Source organism: Tachypleus tridentatus, chromosome 12, assembly GCF_004210375.1.
Source record: "Tachypleus tridentatus isolate NWPU-2018 chromosome 12, ASM421037v1, whole genome shotgun sequence".
NCBI classification, from domain to species: Eukaryota; Metazoa; Arthropoda; class Merostomata; order Xiphosura; family Limulidae; genus Tachypleus; species Tachypleus tridentatus.
Genome location: NC_134836.1, coordinates 96,383,365 through 96,403,072, shown reverse-complemented (window position 1 = coordinate 96,403,072; position 19,708 = coordinate 96,383,365). Strand labels below are relative to the sequence as shown.

General features: G+C 34.3%; 1 protein-coding gene across 1 annotated transcript in view; it reads left to right on the top strand.

The window, feature by feature from the left end:
* The window catches only part of LOC143234075 (cytochrome P450 4c3-like), a 51,783-nt gene that overhangs the window by 9,381 nt on the left and 22,694 nt on the right, over positions 1-19,708 (top strand). Inside the window, exons 2-5 of the mRNA XM_076471123.1 lie at positions 3,947-4,059; positions 4,400-4,485; positions 11,235-11,425; positions 14,771-14,840. Of these exons, the coding sequence (XP_076327238.1) occupies positions 3,947-4,059; positions 4,400-4,485; positions 11,235-11,425; positions 14,771-14,840 (460 nt within the window). The remainder of the gene's footprint in view (positions 1-3,946; positions 4,060-4,399; positions 4,486-11,234; positions 11,426-14,770; positions 14,841-19,708) is intronic.

Sequence of the window (19,708 nt, the reverse complement as noted above, 5' to 3'; positions counted from 1 at the left end):
AATATTGAATCGTGGCTTAAAATAAGTGACAAAATAAGTGCACTACATTCAATAAAAAACAAACAAACAACAGAGAAAAAAACGTTTCATTAAACACAGTTATATTGTTTGTAATCTCCATGTAGAACATTACAAGGGGCCCTCGGCATGGCCAGGTGGTTAAGGCATTCGAATCGTAATGTGAGGATAGCGGGTTTGAATCCCCGTCGTACCAAAAATGCTCGCTCTTTCAACCATGCAGGCGTTATAACATGACTCTCAATCCCACTATTCGTTGGTAAAAAGTAGCCCGAGAGTTGGCGGTGGGTGGTGATGACTAGCTGCCTTCCCTCTAGTCTTACAGTGCTAAATTAGGGACGGCTAGCGCAGATAGCTCTCGTGTAGCTTTGCACGAAATTAAACAAACAAACAAACAAACAAACATATTGCAATCCAGACTTTTAACCGAAAGAATATAGTCAATTTGTTTAAACTTGGACTTAACAACACTATACTGTGATTTTGCCGGAATTATGTTAATCTCGAGTTCAAATTTCATCACCAAACATATTCCCCCTTTCGACTGTTTGTACGCTATAAGTGAAGGTTATTCCTACTCTTCGTTGTAGCCCAAGTGTTGGTCTTCTCTCTAGTCTATCCCTTTAAATTTAGGAACGACTAGTCCAGGTCACCCTCGAAGAGCAAACAAACAATTTTCGTGTTCAAAAAGTTTCTTCTTTTTCATATTTTTTCCTTTTTTGAAAAAAGCAAATTAATTTTTGTTGACTTCTTTCTACATTTAAGCTTCTGTCTCCTTATTTTCTTACTAGATTTTTGAATTTTATAAAAGCATACACAGAACAATTGTTTCGTATCCTGATTTAATTATACTTCGCTCAGTGATGGATTACGAATATTGTACGTTATTTATTTTAATTGAACAAGGCGTGGATAGTGGTCCAACGTACGTGGTTGCGATTGCAGGCCCGAGTTTTTAGCCTGTTATGTAATCCTAAACATGTTTTGTATTTTTAGCTGTGGGTGTATTATAAAGGGTGACAATCATTTCCAAATCTAGTTAAAATGATCCAAACTGTATAAGTGGTTGGTGTTATCTTCTCTCTAGTCTGTAGTTCTATATCATGGACAACTGTGCTTGAACCTTGTGAGTGGCCTCTGATTTGGCCATTTAACTGAAGTACCTTACAAGGTGCCGTTCAGATTAAAAATATCAGATATTTTTGTATGGTGTAGATTATTGTTCATGGTATACAGTAAAGAAACAAGGATATGTGTCTAGGCTTTATAACCCCTTCTTCCACCAACGATCATGCTCTGTTTTACAGTTCTAATTATTCACGTTTTTTTGTACAGAACAATTTCAATTGCAGGACACGTTTGATTGAGGTTTCTTTTCATGCTTTGTAAACAGTACTTTGACGAGAACTTTCGATGGATTGTTTGACTAACGCACAGAATAACAGTTATCCGTGGATGGCATAGAATGAACTCCCATTTCTTGTGATTTTGGATAATGAGAATTGTAATGCAAATATTTATCTCTTTGAGTTGCTTTACTGTAAGCACTTGAAGAAAGAGTGTTTTTGATGAACAGGTAATTAGAATATCTTAAAAGCTACGTTGGATCAATACTTTCTTGTTCAAAGATAAATAGAATAAGAACGTTTTGGAGTATGTAGATAATTAACACCTTGGTTACCGATGCGTAAAACTTCAAGGGTATGCCTACGTCAGAATTTTATGTCGTGTTAAAAGTGTTTAAGGTAGAGGTTTGTATGTATTACGTAACTAAGTTACCAACCACACGAAGGCAAAATATTGCATTGTTTTCCGTGTAGTTATTTATATATGACGTTCATAAAAGAGAATACTGTTTTCGAAGCAAACTTCAAGTAAATTACATAGTTCAGAAACTATAAGTGATGCACTGGAAGGGAACTTTTATCTAGTTTTAACTTTACTTCTGTAAAGTTTAACTTTAACTCTGTCAAGAACTAAAGATAGAGATATAGATGTGTGAAATAGATGTGGGACAGCGATAAATCTACAGGTTTATAACATTAGGGGCTCAGTTTCCCTCTGTAGACACAACAGATGGCCAGATGTGGCTTTGCTATAAGAAACACACTTTGCAGAAACACTTCTAATGCTATTATTTAACAAACCAGTTTTGTAATCTTACGCTCATCAATATGCATACAGCTCTTGACGTTAGAATTAATTATGTGATTGCTATTTGTTAAAAACCAAACTTTGTAAAAGTGAAAAATTAACATCGTAAGCCCTTTGCCAACTCAACGTATAATTGGGTTAAGTTTAACCCACGTTTTTTGTTCGAGAACCAAGTTATTTTAAAATGAGTAATCTTTCGATTATAAAGGTAATTATATATCGGTTTTATTACTAATATATTTGAATATATTGATATTTTTCTTCAAATGAGAGTAAACTTTTTTGTATTACGAAACTGTGAAGAATTTCAAAAACAAAAGTATTTGGAAGATCAAAAGAATATGAGGAACTTTGTAAACTTGATAACCTTGAGAACTGTGGAACTAATATATGTTAATGTTACGTGTTTTGGAAATCATGATACGTTCTGTACTTTAAAGCACTTTTCCAATTTGTGAACTGGTTAGTTTTTTTCTGCACGCTCATTAACTGAAATGATAAGAGACAGTCTTGATGACGAGAAATCCACTTGAAGTAAAAATGTATCTCAGAACGGCTGGTATGGGTTTTAACACTTTTACTAATAAAGCAGAGAACAACGTTTTGACCTTCGTAGGTCATCTTCAGGTTATCAAAGAGAGAGTTTGCAACTGACCGTTGCCGAGCATATGTTTTAGTTTGTTTGTTTTTTGAATTTCGCACAAAGCTACTCGAGGGCTATCTGTGCTAGCCGTCCCTAATTTAGCAGTGTAAGGCAGCTAGTCATTATCACCCACCGCCAACTCTTGGGCTACTCTTTTACCAACGAATAGTGGGATTGACCGTCACATTATAACACCCCCACGGCTGGGAGGGCGAGCATGTTTGGTGCGATAGGGATTCAAACCCGCGACCCTGGGATTACGAGTCGCACGCCTTAACACGCTTGGCCATGCCGGACCACATGTCTTAGGGACGAGAGTATAAACGGGTACGTAATGTAGGTAAGTTCAGGCATAACAGAGTTTGAACAGATAAAACGCTACACAAATAAACACAAAAGACTTACACGTCTCATATAATAGCCGTTTATACTCTCGTCCCAAAGACATGGGCCCAGCAACGGTCAGTTGCAAACTCTCTCTTTAATAACCTGAAGATTTGCCCTGTAAAGAACCAGATTTAAAGTTATGCTATTACTTCAGCCATTTTGTATTTACTCTAAATGTATTAATCAGGCCATTCCAACTGTGTAATGGAAGGAGGAAGAGGTCTAGTGTGCCTGACCCTCCTGGGTATACAAATTTATATACCCAAACACCAGAGAGAGAGAACCTGAAGATGACCTAGGAAGGTCGAAACGTTTTTCTCTGCTTCATTAGTGAAAGTGTTAATATCCATACCAGCCGTTTTGAGATACTTAACGGATACTAATATGGTAGTGGGCTGATATTTTTATTTTTAACTGACTCATCACAAACGGTGATTTTTTTTGCCAAATTGAAATATTAGTTTTGTACAGAATACATGTTAAGTTTCATCATGGCCCACAGAAGCTAATGGTAAGATCAATAGAGTATGATCAAAAAGCTGATGAAGACACCATCATAAACACCAGTCCAGGAAATATTTATTTGAAATGAAAGAATAATTGCAATGTTCCGAATAAACTTGAACCGATGAACGTTTTTCGTCAAAAATTATGTAATTTTATGTGTTCTTGTTTTGATGAATAAGTTATTAACATAACAAAAACAGTTGATTTATTGCTTATAAGAAATAATGTTTTCTGCAGTTTTTTTTCAGCTGTTATGTGGAGGTTGTCACGTATTCGAGAAATCGAGAATTTGGAGATTTTTTATAGGACTTCGGCCAGTTGCTTTGTTCTATAAACCAGAAACTGTAGAGGTATGCAAAAAAATAGCTAATTCCCCCGAAATTTTTGTTTTAATAATAACGTACATCAAACCACATTATTTTGTGAAAAAAATATAGATTTTGAAATAAAACATTACATTTTATTCGTATGTTAACTTAGATTTGTCTCTAGATGTCACTTTAAATGGCCACGCTTCGGATATCTGATGTAGATAAAAAACAATCAAGTGTTTATGATACAATTTCAATTAATGTAAGGCTAATTACCAAGTAAATTATTTTCATACGTTTTTATTAATATTTTATATAATAACACCATTTTTAGTATCTTTTTAAATGTATTTCTCAGTATTGTTATCTTCATTTTTAGGCCATTCTGAGTAGTAACACTAATGTGGAAAAATCCTTTGATTACTCATTTATTCGTCCTTGGTTAAAGGAAGGTCTTGTCACCAGGTAGGTAATGAAAGTTTAATAATTTAAAATCATTAAACAGTTGGTCCTTTTACCTAGTACATTGAACATTCTTGATTTGTAGCTAGTATTGTATCGACTGTGTGTAGCTTCCTAGTGACACACAGCGGACTCCACTGCTAGAAACTGGGTTTCTATACCCGTGGTGCGCAGATCACAAGTAGTTCATGGTGTAGCGTTGGGCTTGTTTTCGAACAAACAAACAAACAATTAAATTCAAAGACACGAGACTAAGTAAGTTTATTTGAAGAAATAAAAGTGTGACGTTATCTGATCAAAAATGCAGAAGTAAAAATACAACTTCCTAAATTAAACATCAAATACAACAAGCCAACAGATGCTAGATTATAACACAAAATTTATCGCTACTTTTTGTGTACTAGGTGTATAATATGAAGGCATATAATAAATAGGTTATTATTATAAGGGATTCTTTAGTACGCCACGAGGATAAGATAGACCGTGTAGTAAATATGGAAAAATGAATTATATTATACTATCTAGGAGCAGGACCAGACGATATAACAGACAGAGCAAGTGATATAACGAAAGATACTAGCAGTCATGTAATCTTTATAGGGTACATAGGAGCTAGTGATGTAGGTAGAGAAGGGTAGATCAGAGGAACGTATTGTTAAGTGAGAGCACTAGTACAGGAATTAAAGGAAATGGGCATAATAACCTAATTATGTCAAAGATATAGCAAATACTTAACTGTGGAGATTAAACTGTAAGTATGTCAGTAGGGATAAATATTCAGATTAGGTTAAAATGTAAGGAATAGCAGGTTGGATGTCTGGAATCAGTTCAGTAGTTAAAGGGAGCTTCTTGTAGGGGCTGTTTTGTTTGCAAGGGCAACTTTAAACAAATGCTATAAAGTGAAGAGAATCAGGATAATTAAGATAAAATAAGGTGTAGAGAGAAGTATAGTGTGTAAATACGTTACAAAGGCAGCTTGAATGGTAGGATATTAGTGTGACGCTGGGAGTACAATAAATAAACCGATATCATGGAAGAAGTTGAAATGTGGTTAAATGTAGACAATTTTGATGACAGGAATTTCTTTAAAATACTAAGTTATATATTGTTTAATAGAAATAGAGTACCAAAAAAGAGGAGGAGTGGTTTTATATGCAAAATGTGTGTTACAGCCTGTTGAAATTTATTATATTAACACTTATAGCAATGAAATAGAATCTATTTGAATTTCTGTTAGTGGTTATAGAAGGAGTAAACTTTTAATTGGAATTTGTTGCAGACCACCAGGCGAAACTAACAAGAAACTTTAGGGAGGAAAAGAACACAATTCTTAATGAAGTTATAATTATGGAAGATGTTAACTTTAGGCATATGGATGGAGATAGATTTTTTAGAAACTCTCCAAGATTATTTTCTTCAACAATTGGTTTGGGAACCTACTAGGAAGAAGGATATTTCAGATTTAATTTTAACTTCTAATAATGAAATTGTTGATAGGATATTGATTATGGAACATCGAAGTTGAGTGCAAGTGATCATTGCTCGTTTTGATATTTGATATTTTGCTGGAGATAAGGAATAATGAGAATTTGGTTCCAGATTAAAAACAACAACAAACAAATCTTGAATAAGTGAGACGAGAATAAACCTTGTAACTTGTGATTTTATTTTTAAAATAAGTTCTTAAATATTCAATATAGGTACACTGTTGGTCAAAATCGTAAGGCCAATGAACATAAAGAAAAAATATGCGTTTTGCGTTGTTAGACTCAACCACATATTTGAGAATAGCTTCGAAAGAGGAAAATAAGAAAAGGCAAAATAAAAGAAAAAAATTAGCATTTAATAGGGAAAATGTGAACACTATGAAATTAGCCTAATTACTAGCTGGTCAAAAGTTTAAGACCATACCAAAAAGAAGTCCTAAACACGGTAGGACTCAGTAGTGAGTTGCACGGCCGTCATTGCGAATAACTGCAAACATTCACTTTGGCATGGTCGATATAAGCGTTTTCAGAAGGCAGGCTGAATGTTATTCCAAGTGGTGAAGATGGCTTCACGAACATCTTGTACTGTTTGGAATTGACGTCCATTTTTGTATACTTCCCTTGCCATCTACTCCTAAATATTTTCAATGGGGTTCAGTTCGGGCGAAAACGCTGGATGGTCCAAAAGAATCACGTTACTCGCCATGAGAAAGTCCTTTGTCCTGCGGGCATTGTGGATTGCAGCGTTGTCCTGCTGAAAGATCCAGTCATTTCTACACAAGCGAGGGCCTTCAGTCAATAAGGATGCTTTCTCCGACATGCCAGTGTAGCCAGTTGCTGTTTAACGCCCCTGTATAACCTGAAGCTCCATTGTTCCATAGAAAGAAAAAGCACCCCAGATCATGATGGCACCTTCTCCACTGTGTCGTGTAGAAAATGTCTCCGGTGGGATATCCTTATCGTGCAAGTAACGTTGGAAGCCATCTGGACCATCAAGGTTAAATGTTTTCTCATCAGAGAACCAAACCTTCGTCCACTTTTCTACGTCCCATGTTTAGTGCTTCTCAGCAAAGTTTAACCGAGCTGTTTCGTGGTGTGGAAGGAGGCGTGGCCTTTGAAGACGTTTACGGTTTTTAAATCCTTTCTCTTGTAGATGCTGTCTTATTGTTCTTGAGCTGCATTCTGCGTCCGTAAGGGCCTTAATTTGGTTCAATGATCGGCTGGTGTCTTGCCAAACAACCCATCGAATCCTCTTGCTCAACGCCGGGGAAATTTTCTTGGGCCGACCACTTGAAATTCTCGTTCCCTCAGGGTCTTTTAAGAAATTTGCAACAGCAGTTTTACTACACCCAATCTCACCATCGATGGCACGTTGAGAGAGACCTTTCTTTTGCAGCTCGACAATTCTGCCGCGTTCAAACTCTGTCAACGTTTTAGCCTTTGTCATGTTTTGACCCAATGTGACACAGAAGATGTTAGTGGGAGATGTTGAGAACGCTCATGCTTGAACACAAATGACTAAATTTGGTTACATGTTTACCGATTAACGCTTCATTTCAGTATGGTCTTAAACTTTTGACCAGCGAGTATTTAGACAAATTTCATAGTGTTCACATTTTCCCCATTAAATGCTAAAAGTTTTTTTTTTTTTTTCCCTTTTCTTATTTTCATCTTTCAAAGCTCTGCTCAAATAAATGGTTAAGTCTAACAACGCAAAATACATATTCTTTCTTTATGTTCATTGGCCTTAAGATTTTGGCCACCTTATAGAGAAAAAAAAGGTGGCTACAAGTTAATAACCATTTTGACTCACAAATGGTATAAATAATATAACTGATGAAGGCATTACAAATTTAAAAGTTTAAATTAATTGCAATAACAGTAGATTTAAGAGATCATAGAAGATGAAGAGAACTTGTCAAACTGGAAACTTGGAAATAAAATGAATGTATGAAAAAAGGTTGGTTGAAAATGCAAAAATTATTAGTAAGGATTTCGTCAAATATGTTGAGGATAAGTAAAATGATAGGATGGGAGTAGGACCTTAGGACCTTAGGACCTTTTATAAATGATGCAGGCAGACTAATGTCTGATGGTTATGAGATGGCTTTTTCTTCATTTTTTGTTAATGAAGATTTAAACAGTATATCTGTTGATGAATAATTGTTAGATGGAAATAATATCGATCAAGATGCTAATATTAATTCTGAGCTTGTTAAAATAAATTGAGAAGTTCAAAGAATTATAAAATTCCTGGGCCAATTAATATTTATTCAAGGGTTTTAAAATAAGTTAAGGATTGTATGTAATAACTACTTTCTACTATTTTTTCTGAGTCCATGAATAGCGAGCAGGTGTCAGAAGATTGGAAGTTGGTTTATGCTACTTTTGGTTTCTATCAGTCTTACATCTGACGAAAGATGCTCTGTAAAGTCATTTAACAAAATCTAGTATTACGTTGAATAGTAGGTATGTTTTGAGTAGGGAAGATACTGGCGTACTAATATTTTTACATTCATTGAAGAGGTTATTGCTTTGGTAGATGAGGGATTTAGTGTATCCGGATTTTTAGAAAGCAATTAATAATGTGTGACATAAAGTGTTGGTTAAAAAGTTGTGTCTTTAAGTGTGGGAAATAGGTTGGTTCATTCGATAGTCAGTTGAAGAAATGAAAGAAAGCAGAAAGTTGTTTGTTATAAATGTAGTTCAATCAAACTGGATTAATGTCAAGAATGAGGGACCTCAGGGCTCGGTGTTAGGACCTTTGTTTTGTTTACATTAATGAAAGAACTGCCAATAGATTATTTGAACTTACTCTTGGCATTAAAGTTTTAGGTGTTGCTGGATGTGAAAAGGATGCTATTACTTTAAAAGGATTTGAATTATTGGATGAGTTAATTGAATAAAAGGTAGATTACGTTTATCTATAATAAATGCAAATTAATGTAAATAGTTTATCAAAATCTGAATTATGAGTATAATTTTGATGGAAATTACATTAACGGTGTTATGGAAGAAAAATCTTAATATTCTAATTCGTCATTAGAAGTAATGAATACAAGTATAAAAAGTTATAATGTCATTGCATAGGTCGTTGCTTAGGCCACATTTGGAGAACTGTGTTCAGTGCCTTATCCTAGATGGGACATTTAATTGTTTGAAAGGGTTCATAGGCTGGAAAAGTTGTCATAGAAAGACTGTTTGAAGTACAAAATAGATTCAGAAATTGAGACAAACAACTGATCACTTAGTTTGATTAACTGAATCCACAGTTGACAGCTTTAATAAAATAGGATGCACTGTAGCTTGCTTTCTTGATATCAAGAAAGCTTTCGACACTGTATGGACAATGGTCTCCAGTTCCAACTCACAGAAATGGAACTACTTTGTGGAATTATTCGCTGACTCTCAAACTTTTTGGAAAACAGAAAATGTAGAATAAATGTGGAGGGAACCTTTCCAGAGTAATTTACTCCAGAAGCAGGTGTCCCTCAGGAAGCAGTAGTGAGACCTATAGTCTTCATCGTGTATAGGCTGGTTAATAGGATGATATAAAGGATGGAAAAGTTTTCATACAAAGATAGATTAAGATCTACGAGTTTGTTTTTTTTTTATGGGGAAAACAAAATGAGTTAGAGGATATCTGGTTGAGGTGTTTAACGTTGTTAAGGAAATTGATATGTTCACGTATCATCTTTTTTTCTCATTTAATGGTGAAAATGGTGCGAGGACGGGACATAAGTAAACATTTCGCACTGTAAGACAGCATAATTTTTCTAACAGAATTGTTGGAGAAATGGAATTACCTCCAGATGTGGAAAATGATGTAATTAATTTAAGAGATTTAGGCATGGCCAGGCGGTTAGGGCGCTTGACTCGCAGTCTGAGGATCGTAGGTTCAACTCCCCGTCACACCAAACGTATTCACCCTTTCAGCCGTGGGAGCGTTATTTAGTGACGGTCAATCCCACTATATTCGTTGATAAAGGAGTAGCCCAACGATTGGCAGTAAGCGGTGATGATTAGCTGCCTTCCCTCTAGTCTTACACTGCTAAATTAGGGTCGACTAGTGTAGATAGTCCTCTTGTAGCTTTGCGCAAAATTAAAAGAACAAACAAATAAGCTTTGATCTTTTTTTAGTTAATCAAAATACTATCTTATTAGGAGACTTTAATAAAATAAAATGCACTGTCGCTTGCTTTCTTGACATCGAATGGACATCGGTCTCCAGTTCCGAATGAGAGAAATAGAACAACTGCGTAGAATTATTCGCTGGCTCTCAAACTTTTTGGAAAACAGAAAATTTAGAATAAATGTAGAGAAAACTTTCTCAGAGTTATTTACTCCAGAGGGAAGCGTCCCTCAGGGAGCAGTAGTGAGCCCTATACTCTTCACCTATTCATTAACAATATACCTCTGAATGAACTAAGTCATGGATCTCGTCACAGTTCGCTGATGATGTAGCAGTTTGGAAAAGTGCCCTCACACCATCAATTTATTATTATTATGCCTCTCGATTCCATGAAACATAGGGCCGCAATCACTTGCGGATTCATTAACAGGCTGGTTTTTTAAGTGAGCAGAATTTTAGCCTACCGCACAACCCCCAACCAGGAGGAGAAACCTTAGCTGTCCCTAATTTTGCAGTGTAAGACTAGAGGGAAGGCAGCTAGTCATCAGTCCCCACCGCCAACTCTTGGGCTACTCTTTTACCAACGAATAGTGAGATTGACCGTAACATCATAACGCTCCCACGGCTGTGAGGGCGAGCATGTTTAGCGCGAACCCGCGACCCTCAGATTACGAGTCGCAAGCCTTACGCGCTTGGCCATGCCGGGCCCACACCATCAATAGCAGCTACAAATATACAACCTCATTTAACTAGAATAGGTAAATACTGTCAAAAATATAGAAATAAAATCAACATATCAAAAACCCAACTTGTGTTTTTTCACAAAATTAACCAAACACAAAAAGACCTAAACAATATTGGAACCACAATATGGTAAAAACGTTCCTTACTGTTCATTTATGTTACATTAGACTAAGGGAGCGATTGATGAGTAAAAACGAATTTAAAGTCCCTACTTTGTATATATTGGTATAATAGTTATAATGGTGAATTTTAGTAATGCTAACACGACAAAAAATTTCGTAAATATCTTTCCCTTTGATGTTTTACACTGACTGTAAGATATTTATTCTTAATCATTCTGAAATGGAGTATGCGTAAAATATTACATGTTGTTATTATTATTTTCATAGTGGTGGTGCTAAGTGGAAAAGCCGAAGGAAGCTCCTTACCCCAGCTTTCCACTTCCGTATCTTGGAAGATTTTATATCAGTTTTTGATGAGCAATCAAAAATCATGGTAAGCAAAATCAAAGAAAAGATAAACGACGAGTGCATGGATATTGTTCCTATAGCAACACTTTGCACCTTGGATATTATCTGCGGTAAGTTGAGGTGTTACTTTTCATATATTTTTGCTCTTATTTCAAGGCATGTTTGGATATCTTGTTCATAATTTAGATATTTGTCTATGGAATTAAATTCTCTTAAGCTAATTGCATCAAGTTGTACAAGAATAAAGTTAAAATATGAACACAGTAAATAAGGATAAAATTACTTAAATATAAGGATTTATTTTTACTTTGCTTGTGCTTTAAATGGGGAAACCACAGATGATCAATATATCTATTTGTTATTAATTAGATCTTATGAAATAAAGATCTCTTTGCTTTGAGATGTGTATATCAAGCCAATAATCATCGAAATCTGCTTTTACTTACAATAAAAATAACAATACTTTTCTACTGGTACAAAAACTAACATGAAATATATATTGAGGCTTTAAATTTGCACAATACTTTAAAGGTCGAAAATCATAAGATCTATTATTCTGTTTAAACTACAAAAATTGCGCATTATCAAATCTTCGCTACTGATTAAGTGCAGTACAGTTATAAGATACTTTTTATTTTCGTGTGTGTAAAGTTCTGTTGTGTTTTAGGCTCGGCATGGCCAGGTGGGTTAAGACTCGTAATCTGAGGGTTGCGGTATCGAGTTCCCTTTGCACCAAAATTGCTCGCCCTTTCAGCCGTGGGTATGTTATAATGTTACGGTCAATCCCACTATTCTTTGGTAAAAGAGTAGCCCAAGAGTTGGCGGTGGATGGTGATTATTAGTTGCCTTCCCTCTAGTCTTGCACTGCTAAAGCAGGGAGGGGTAGCGCAGGTAGCCCTCGTGTAGCTTTGCGCGAAATTAAGAAAAGAAACAAAAAACGAAGTTTTCAAAATTTACATTTCTTCCTTTTTAAATAATAATTGTTTAAGAATTTTTATTTTCTAATAGTGTTTTTCCTTTACCAAGAATTCTGAAAATAATTTGAAATTATGAAAATAAGTATTTTGTATAAGAAATCAATATAAATTATTTTGATTCATATATTTTAGAAACTATGCTTCATCTGATGTTAACAAACATTTTTCTCTACTGAACAAAACGAAGAGGCTTAGGTATTCTGTCAACCAAAGCTTGCTGCTTAGCATGATTTGTTTGTTATCGATAAAAGATCATACAAGCATGCACTGTAGTAATTTCATGATGCATGTAAACCATCAATGCATATATCTAAATATATATAAATTGCAAAACTCTGTGTGTTTGTATGTTTGTCTGCTGTCCGTTAAGTAATTACACTTAGTTCGCTAGATCATTTTCAACTAAACTTTGTGGAACAAGAGTTCGAACAAGGTGCATGGTAATAGGGGTTAACAACCTCTCACCGCTCATTATTGCTGTTAAGGTTTGTTTGTTTTTGGAATTTCGCACAAAGCTACTCGAGGGCTATCTGTGCTAGCCGTCCCTAATTTAGCAGTGTAAGACTAGAGGGAATGCAGCAAGTCATCACCACCCACAGCCAACTCTTGGGCTACTCTTTTACCAACGAATAGTGGGATTGACCGTCACATTATACGCCCCCACGGCTGGGAGGGCGAGCATGTTTAGCGCGACGCGGGCGCGAACCGCGACCCTCGGATTACGAGTCGCACGCCTTACGCGCTTGGCCATGCCAGGCCTGCTGTTAAGGAGAATTTATCTTTAACCTAACTTAATTATTGTTAATTACATCCATAGATGGCGCTACATACTTATACCAAAACAAAAATGTATTAAATTTTGTCTACAATGTGTGGAAGGTCACACAAATGTTATATATGGATATATTATACATATATATGGTGGAATGGAATGGAAAAAAAAAAGGTCACCAATGTTGTAATTATACGCAAAATCTGCTGAAGCTTCTACTGTAACAGCCACCTTTTTAAAGCTGATGTGAAGAGCAGTTTGTCGATTTGTACGACCTTCCTACTTTGACCTGTGGCCTTGCAACTTTGACCCATATGATACTTCTGCGGTTAATAATTATGTAAAACCTTGTGGAAGAACATTAAAAGCTATGTGTTGAAAGCGGGTAACAGAAAGCATTCCTAGCGTCACTACTTTACTGCTATTTTTTCCTACAAGGTCAGCCGACTACCGCTCAATGTTTCATGTATGTACGTAAAAGTTTGAAGTTCCCCTGTTTACTAAAACTAGTCAAAAACATGACCATTTAGTTTAATCAATATATAAGTTCATTGCATCTGAACATTTCTTAATATAACTAAAAAAAATCAATTTTGGAGAAACACATAATTAAATTGCTAAATTTAAAAACTTGTTTGTGCAGAGAAGAAAAATTAACATTATTATATGACGTTTTTATTACCAGTCATGTTTACATATGGACGTTCACTGTTTTCTAGTGAAAATTTAAATGCTTTGAAACGTATTTTGTTTTCTGGACTGAAAGCAGTTACAAATAAAATTAGCAGTTTCACGCTGGTTGATGAAGATATCTTTTATTTCAATAATGTGAACATTATTAGTATTTATAGTTGAAGGTTTTGAATTTCTAGCAAAGCTACACGATGGCTATTTGCGCTATCCGTCCCTAATTTAGCAGTGAAGGCAGTTAGTCATCACCGCCCACCGCCAGATTGATTTTTTAATATTGTAACGCCCCCACGGCTGAAAGGACGAGCATGATTCGAACCCGCAACCCTCGTATTACGAGTCGAGAGCCCTATCTATCTGGCCATATAGTAGAAGGAAGTTATCATATACTGAACGTAATGAAGTATAAACTTAATACTAGGGAGTCCAACATTTCTAAGTTACTACTTCACAATCATAGAATAATTGATTATTGACACAGTGGGTTTGTGATTGTGGTCTTTGTCTGGATGAAATACAAAATATTTTATGCTTTTGAGCAAAATAAATAATACTGAAAAAATTATTGTGTATTTGAATTCAATTATAAATTATTAAGTGTCATGATTAATATTATGTGGAAAAATGAGAATCACTATCAGGATTTGGTTTTTCATTGAATCAAATACAAAATTAACTTAGTTTTTAACTTCTAATTTTTAAACCATTCTTATATATGCCATAAAATAGTAAAGTATAATTGCTTTCTTCTATGAGGATATTGTTGTATTCACTTTGTTTGACCTATTCATTTTTAGCAAAGAAATAAATCGTTACGTATCTGTACATTTAATCACCCCTACTTCCAAACACAGAAAATAAACTAATTGTAAAACATAAAAACAAGGCATTTCTATTATTTCCCAAAATGCTTTGCTTTTTTACAAGAGCATGCTTTTGTTATGACTGTAACAATTGTAACTAAATGTATTCGTTAGAGTTTGGTTTTAATTACCTATCCTTCAATCACATTTCAGAAACAGCGATGGGAATTCATCTTGGATCACAGGAAAACAAAGAATCTGATTATGTTCAAGCAATGCACAAGTAAGTTTAACTTTGGAAATATTCTTTGCATATTGTGTTGTATGGTGTAAAGGTATTGTAAAAGTAAAATTACTTGAATACAAAGTACTTTATCTAAACCCAATAAAGTTTAAATGAAAATACTTACTTGTAACTTTGTCATGATTAGATGGTTTGTTATCAGAAACCCCATCTAATATGAACAGCAACAATGAAAATGTTTTGGTGTTGTTAATACAAAAAAGTTCACTCTAGAAATTTATGACTATGGTTACATTTTTCTCGTGAAATGGTTGAATTGAGCACAAGTGAACAGAACTTGTTAAAGCTCCTTTTACAAGTTAGTAGGCAAACTTATGTGAGGATGTTTCTAAAAACGAAAAATTGTGCAAAATGTTGGAATAATAATTATGCATTAAATAATGTAAAATTTTATTATTTAAACTTTTCAAAATAATACAACAATATTATTTTTGTAAGTTTGTCGTGATCAAGAAGGAACAGATCTGTTAGATATATTTTATGTGACAAACATTTTTAAAAATGAGCTTTGAGATGTATATTGACTTTAAACATTGCATATATTTTCTTGACCAATTGTTATACAGTACAAAAACGAATGTAGTCATTTTTGTTGGCTGAGTAAATTTATGATAAATGAGAGATTCAACAACACATTTTATAGGTAACTCAATTGATTTAAAAAGCTTACATATATGGTTAATTGTGGAAAATTTCAGCTGATTTCAAAGGTAACTAGATTAATTTAAGAAATATATATATATATATAAATTTCCAATTGATTTAATTGATTCTAAGTTATAAATATGACAAGACAAGTCTGCATAATGCTTCTATATAGCTAGTGTTCATGTATATTCCTGTAAATATGTATACATAAACAAAAAAGGAAGTTTTTACACAGAAGTCAACTACTAAATATTAAAATTCAAAAGACAGCCTCTCTAAAACTGGTAATGATCCCACCAATGTCCAGAGCTTCAGTGTAATTTAGGTCAAAGATGTGAATGGTCTTTGGTTTTAATAATATTTAGAGGGTGAATAAGAGCTTTTTAATAATATATCTTTATAGATTTAGCTTTTCATTGAACTAAACTAAACATGAATCTAGAATACTAAAAATTATAAAATTCATTAACATTCATTACATTATACACGCCATATATGAAGTAGGTCTTGATAATTGACATTATTTTTATTCATAGTAAGAATATAATTTACCCTGCAAGTGAAGTGAGCCAACCACTTGCTAAATTGCTTAGGTTTCATGATTTTAGAGCATAATTAATTGAATTCATGAGATTGTTATTAGAACAGTTGACATATCTATATCTTTGATCTAAAGTGCATTTTTTTAGAATGAAATAACTTCATATGAGATAAATATTAACATTTAACCAGCGTATCCCAAACTTTCTCAGTCACGAGCTCCATATTGTCTCAGATATTTTTTCATGGTGGCTATAGACAAAATGAAGAACTTAACAGTTCCGTTTATTATGTAGTTAAGTCTAAACAACTTAATACTTACTAAGTATTTATGTTCTAACAACTTAGCAGTCGTTTGAAAAAATAATACACGTAAATTGAAAGTAAAAATAATATTTTTATTTCATTTTTAAATAACCACAATTATTAAAGGGGTGTGTGCACCTGTTGGGTACTGTACAGCTTCTCAAACCTTGGAATCAGACTGGACACTGCCTCCCTCATTTTCTGTTCCATGTTGATTTTCCTGCAGTACTTGCATTTTATCACAGCAACTGCTGAAAAACCCAGCTCTGCAGAGATATGACGTCGTAAATATAATTAACATTTGCTGAGCTTTAGCATTTAGCAGCAGATGTTCATTTTTTACTGATATCCAAAACTCAGTTAGTTCCATGTTGCCAAATTTTGTTTTTAAAGTCTTGTCACAGGACTTCTCAATAAGATTTTCTTCTTCTGTAGAGGTAAATTCAGATGGAGCCTTAGCCTTGAATGGGTCTTAGATCCATGCAAACTTCTTCATTTCTTCTGGAAAGCAATTTTCAAACCAGTGACTGAGCAGTGTTATGTGCTCCTCAAAAACATATTTTAGTTCGTGGGTCAAATCAACTTCATTGGATGTAACAAACCGCTGCAACAATCTTTGTCACCATCTTCATTCATTTTTCTTCTCCATAGTAGTAACTTTTTCTGAAGGCTGAAACTTTCTTTGCGGATTTCAGAATGTGCGTGTTGCTTCTCTGCAGAGATAGATTCAACACGTTCAGTTTTTCGAAGAGATTGCACAGGTATGCTAATTTTGACAAAAAAATCAGTATCCAAGAAGTTTTTAGCACATTCGTGTTCTCGTTCTTCAAGATAAGAGAAGAGTTCCTGTCGTAATTCAAACACACAGGACAGTACATTCCAATGGGAGAGCCATCATGAGCTACAGTAGTACAACAAAGTTGTGTTTTCAAAACCCATATCCTCACACTGTTTTTTAAAACTTTCTCTTTTATGGCCGAGTTTTTATAAAGTTCACCACTTTCAACAAGTTTTCCGGAACTCAGATGTGGACTCAGATACTTTGATCCAAGGGCTTCCCTGTGAATTATGCAGTTGGTACATAGTGCATCAAGAGCTTTGTTTCATATGAGTGTGTGCAATCCTCCATAACAGCTGGACGTAGAGCGACCACCATCAGTACAGAAGACAATGCACTTAGTTCAATCTAAGTTGTTTTCTCACATAAAAGTGTCAAAGATCTCAAACAAATCTTGAGCCTTTGTACTAGAAGTGATCATTTTACAAAAGAGAAGGTATTCCATAACTTTGTCATCATCCATGAACTGTGTGTAGTAAATCAAATGAGCATCCTTGTAACTATCCGTCACCTCATCTAGCTGTAACCCGTATTCCTTCCGTTTCATTTTTTCAATTAGCTCATCGTGAATTCTTCAGCCATGTGTTGGATGCTACTACTGATAGTATTGTTGGATAAAGGCACATTTTAAAGCAGTCTTATTACAGATTCATCAATCCTAATGTTCACCATATTCACTGCAGCAAATACAAATCAGTTCTTTTGCGATGGTGTGAGACTTTTTAGATTTCGCCACTCTATATGCTAGCAAAGCATTGCTTGGTATTGATGCTTGTTCCAAAAATGTATCTTTTTCTTTTTATTGTTTTAATTTTCTGGTAAAATAGTCACAGGATTTACTAGCCATGTTAGGATGACTGGTCTCTAAGTGGCATTTTAGTTTATTTGGAAGCAGTCGTGTATTCGTTTTTGAGAAAACCTGAAGATGTATGAAATAGAAAAACAGATTCTATACAGATCTGTATATTGGTAGGAGTGAATGTTTTGTAGAAGTTTTGGGTAAAGTTTCATTCATAAAAATATTTTGATAAGAAGGTGTATGTTTTCCAGGGGTCACCAGTGAGCTTACAAACTTACAATGCTAAAATTTTGGCTTCATTTCAATTTGGGAAAACATGGAGATAGCCCATTTTATAGTTTGATAGTAAGAAAACAACAACAATGGCAAGTTGTTTAAGAGACATTTGCAGTTTCCTAAATCAAAGCATAGTTATAGAGATTAATGTAACAGGCATTACTGAAGAGATAACCACTCTCTACAAAGAGTGTTATTCATGATATATGAGGAATCCAGTTTGTAGCATTTACACACACATCACAGAATCGAAGAAATGTACATGAAGCATAAAGAACTGAGAAAAAATAAGTTATATGGGAACTGAAACTTGTCCCTTATCTATAGAGTGAATAGAGGCTTCCTGCTGGCTCATCTGTTGTTGGCACTAGTTCTGTGATTGATCATGTTCTGATGTATCTAGACTATTCTTTGCATTGTCTGTCTGTGATTGATGCTGAAAATTAGCTACAGCTTTTATTGAGAAATTCCTGAATGTTTGTCTAAGTTGTTGGAATGCAAACACATTAGTTTTATTCACATTAGAAAAACAGTGGAATGCGTTAGTTACCAATGAGTTTTTTGTTTGCTATGATTGCTTAAGCTTGAGTTCACCTGCACTTTAGTCCAAGATTAATAATTACCTGTTATATGTTTATTAACACTCCTACGAAAACTGGGGCCTAATAGGCCCCAGAGCAACTTGAAAGGTTATTAATATTAGGCTAATAATTTTGTATTTAAATGAAATTGCCATTTCATTTAATGAAATGAAATCTAATAATTTTTCAAGATTCTGTTGGTTTCATTTGTAACTTATTCTTTCTCAGTTGCAGATATTTAATGTGGTTTGCTGTGTTCTCTTGACAAGAATTATAGCCTTTAAGTAAACACCCTGGCTAGCTAGGGATCGGAGTGATGACTGTTCACTTAGATAAGTTTTTATGTTCATAGTTCAGTAACCTCAAACCTTGGTAACTTCCTGATAACTTGAGATTTTTGTACTAGATATACTGCAGTGAAAGTCCCCTTGGAGTATTTAATATTAGTTTTCTATAAATATGATTTTACTTGTGTGTATAATTAACTAAGCCTCCATAATTATTTATTATATAAATAAACAGTGTGATATTGAAATAGCAGATATTCTAATGTAGTATACATTTTACACACACACACACACACACACACATTCATTTTTAACCTTTATAAAACCCTAAATTTGAACATACTAAAGAAATGAGCCATAGATATAACAGGATCCAATAATAAAAGCTATCTATTGTTTCATGAGCTAACAATATTGTTACTTTCATTACCATGTGTACATTAGACTGCTGTGCAATAATCAGACATATCTTGCATTCTAATAACCTAGTTTCACAATATATCAGTTACAGAAAGAATCTGGAGCAATTCTGGAGTTTCTGACAGATGTGTTTCTGACTTCCAAAGGCTATA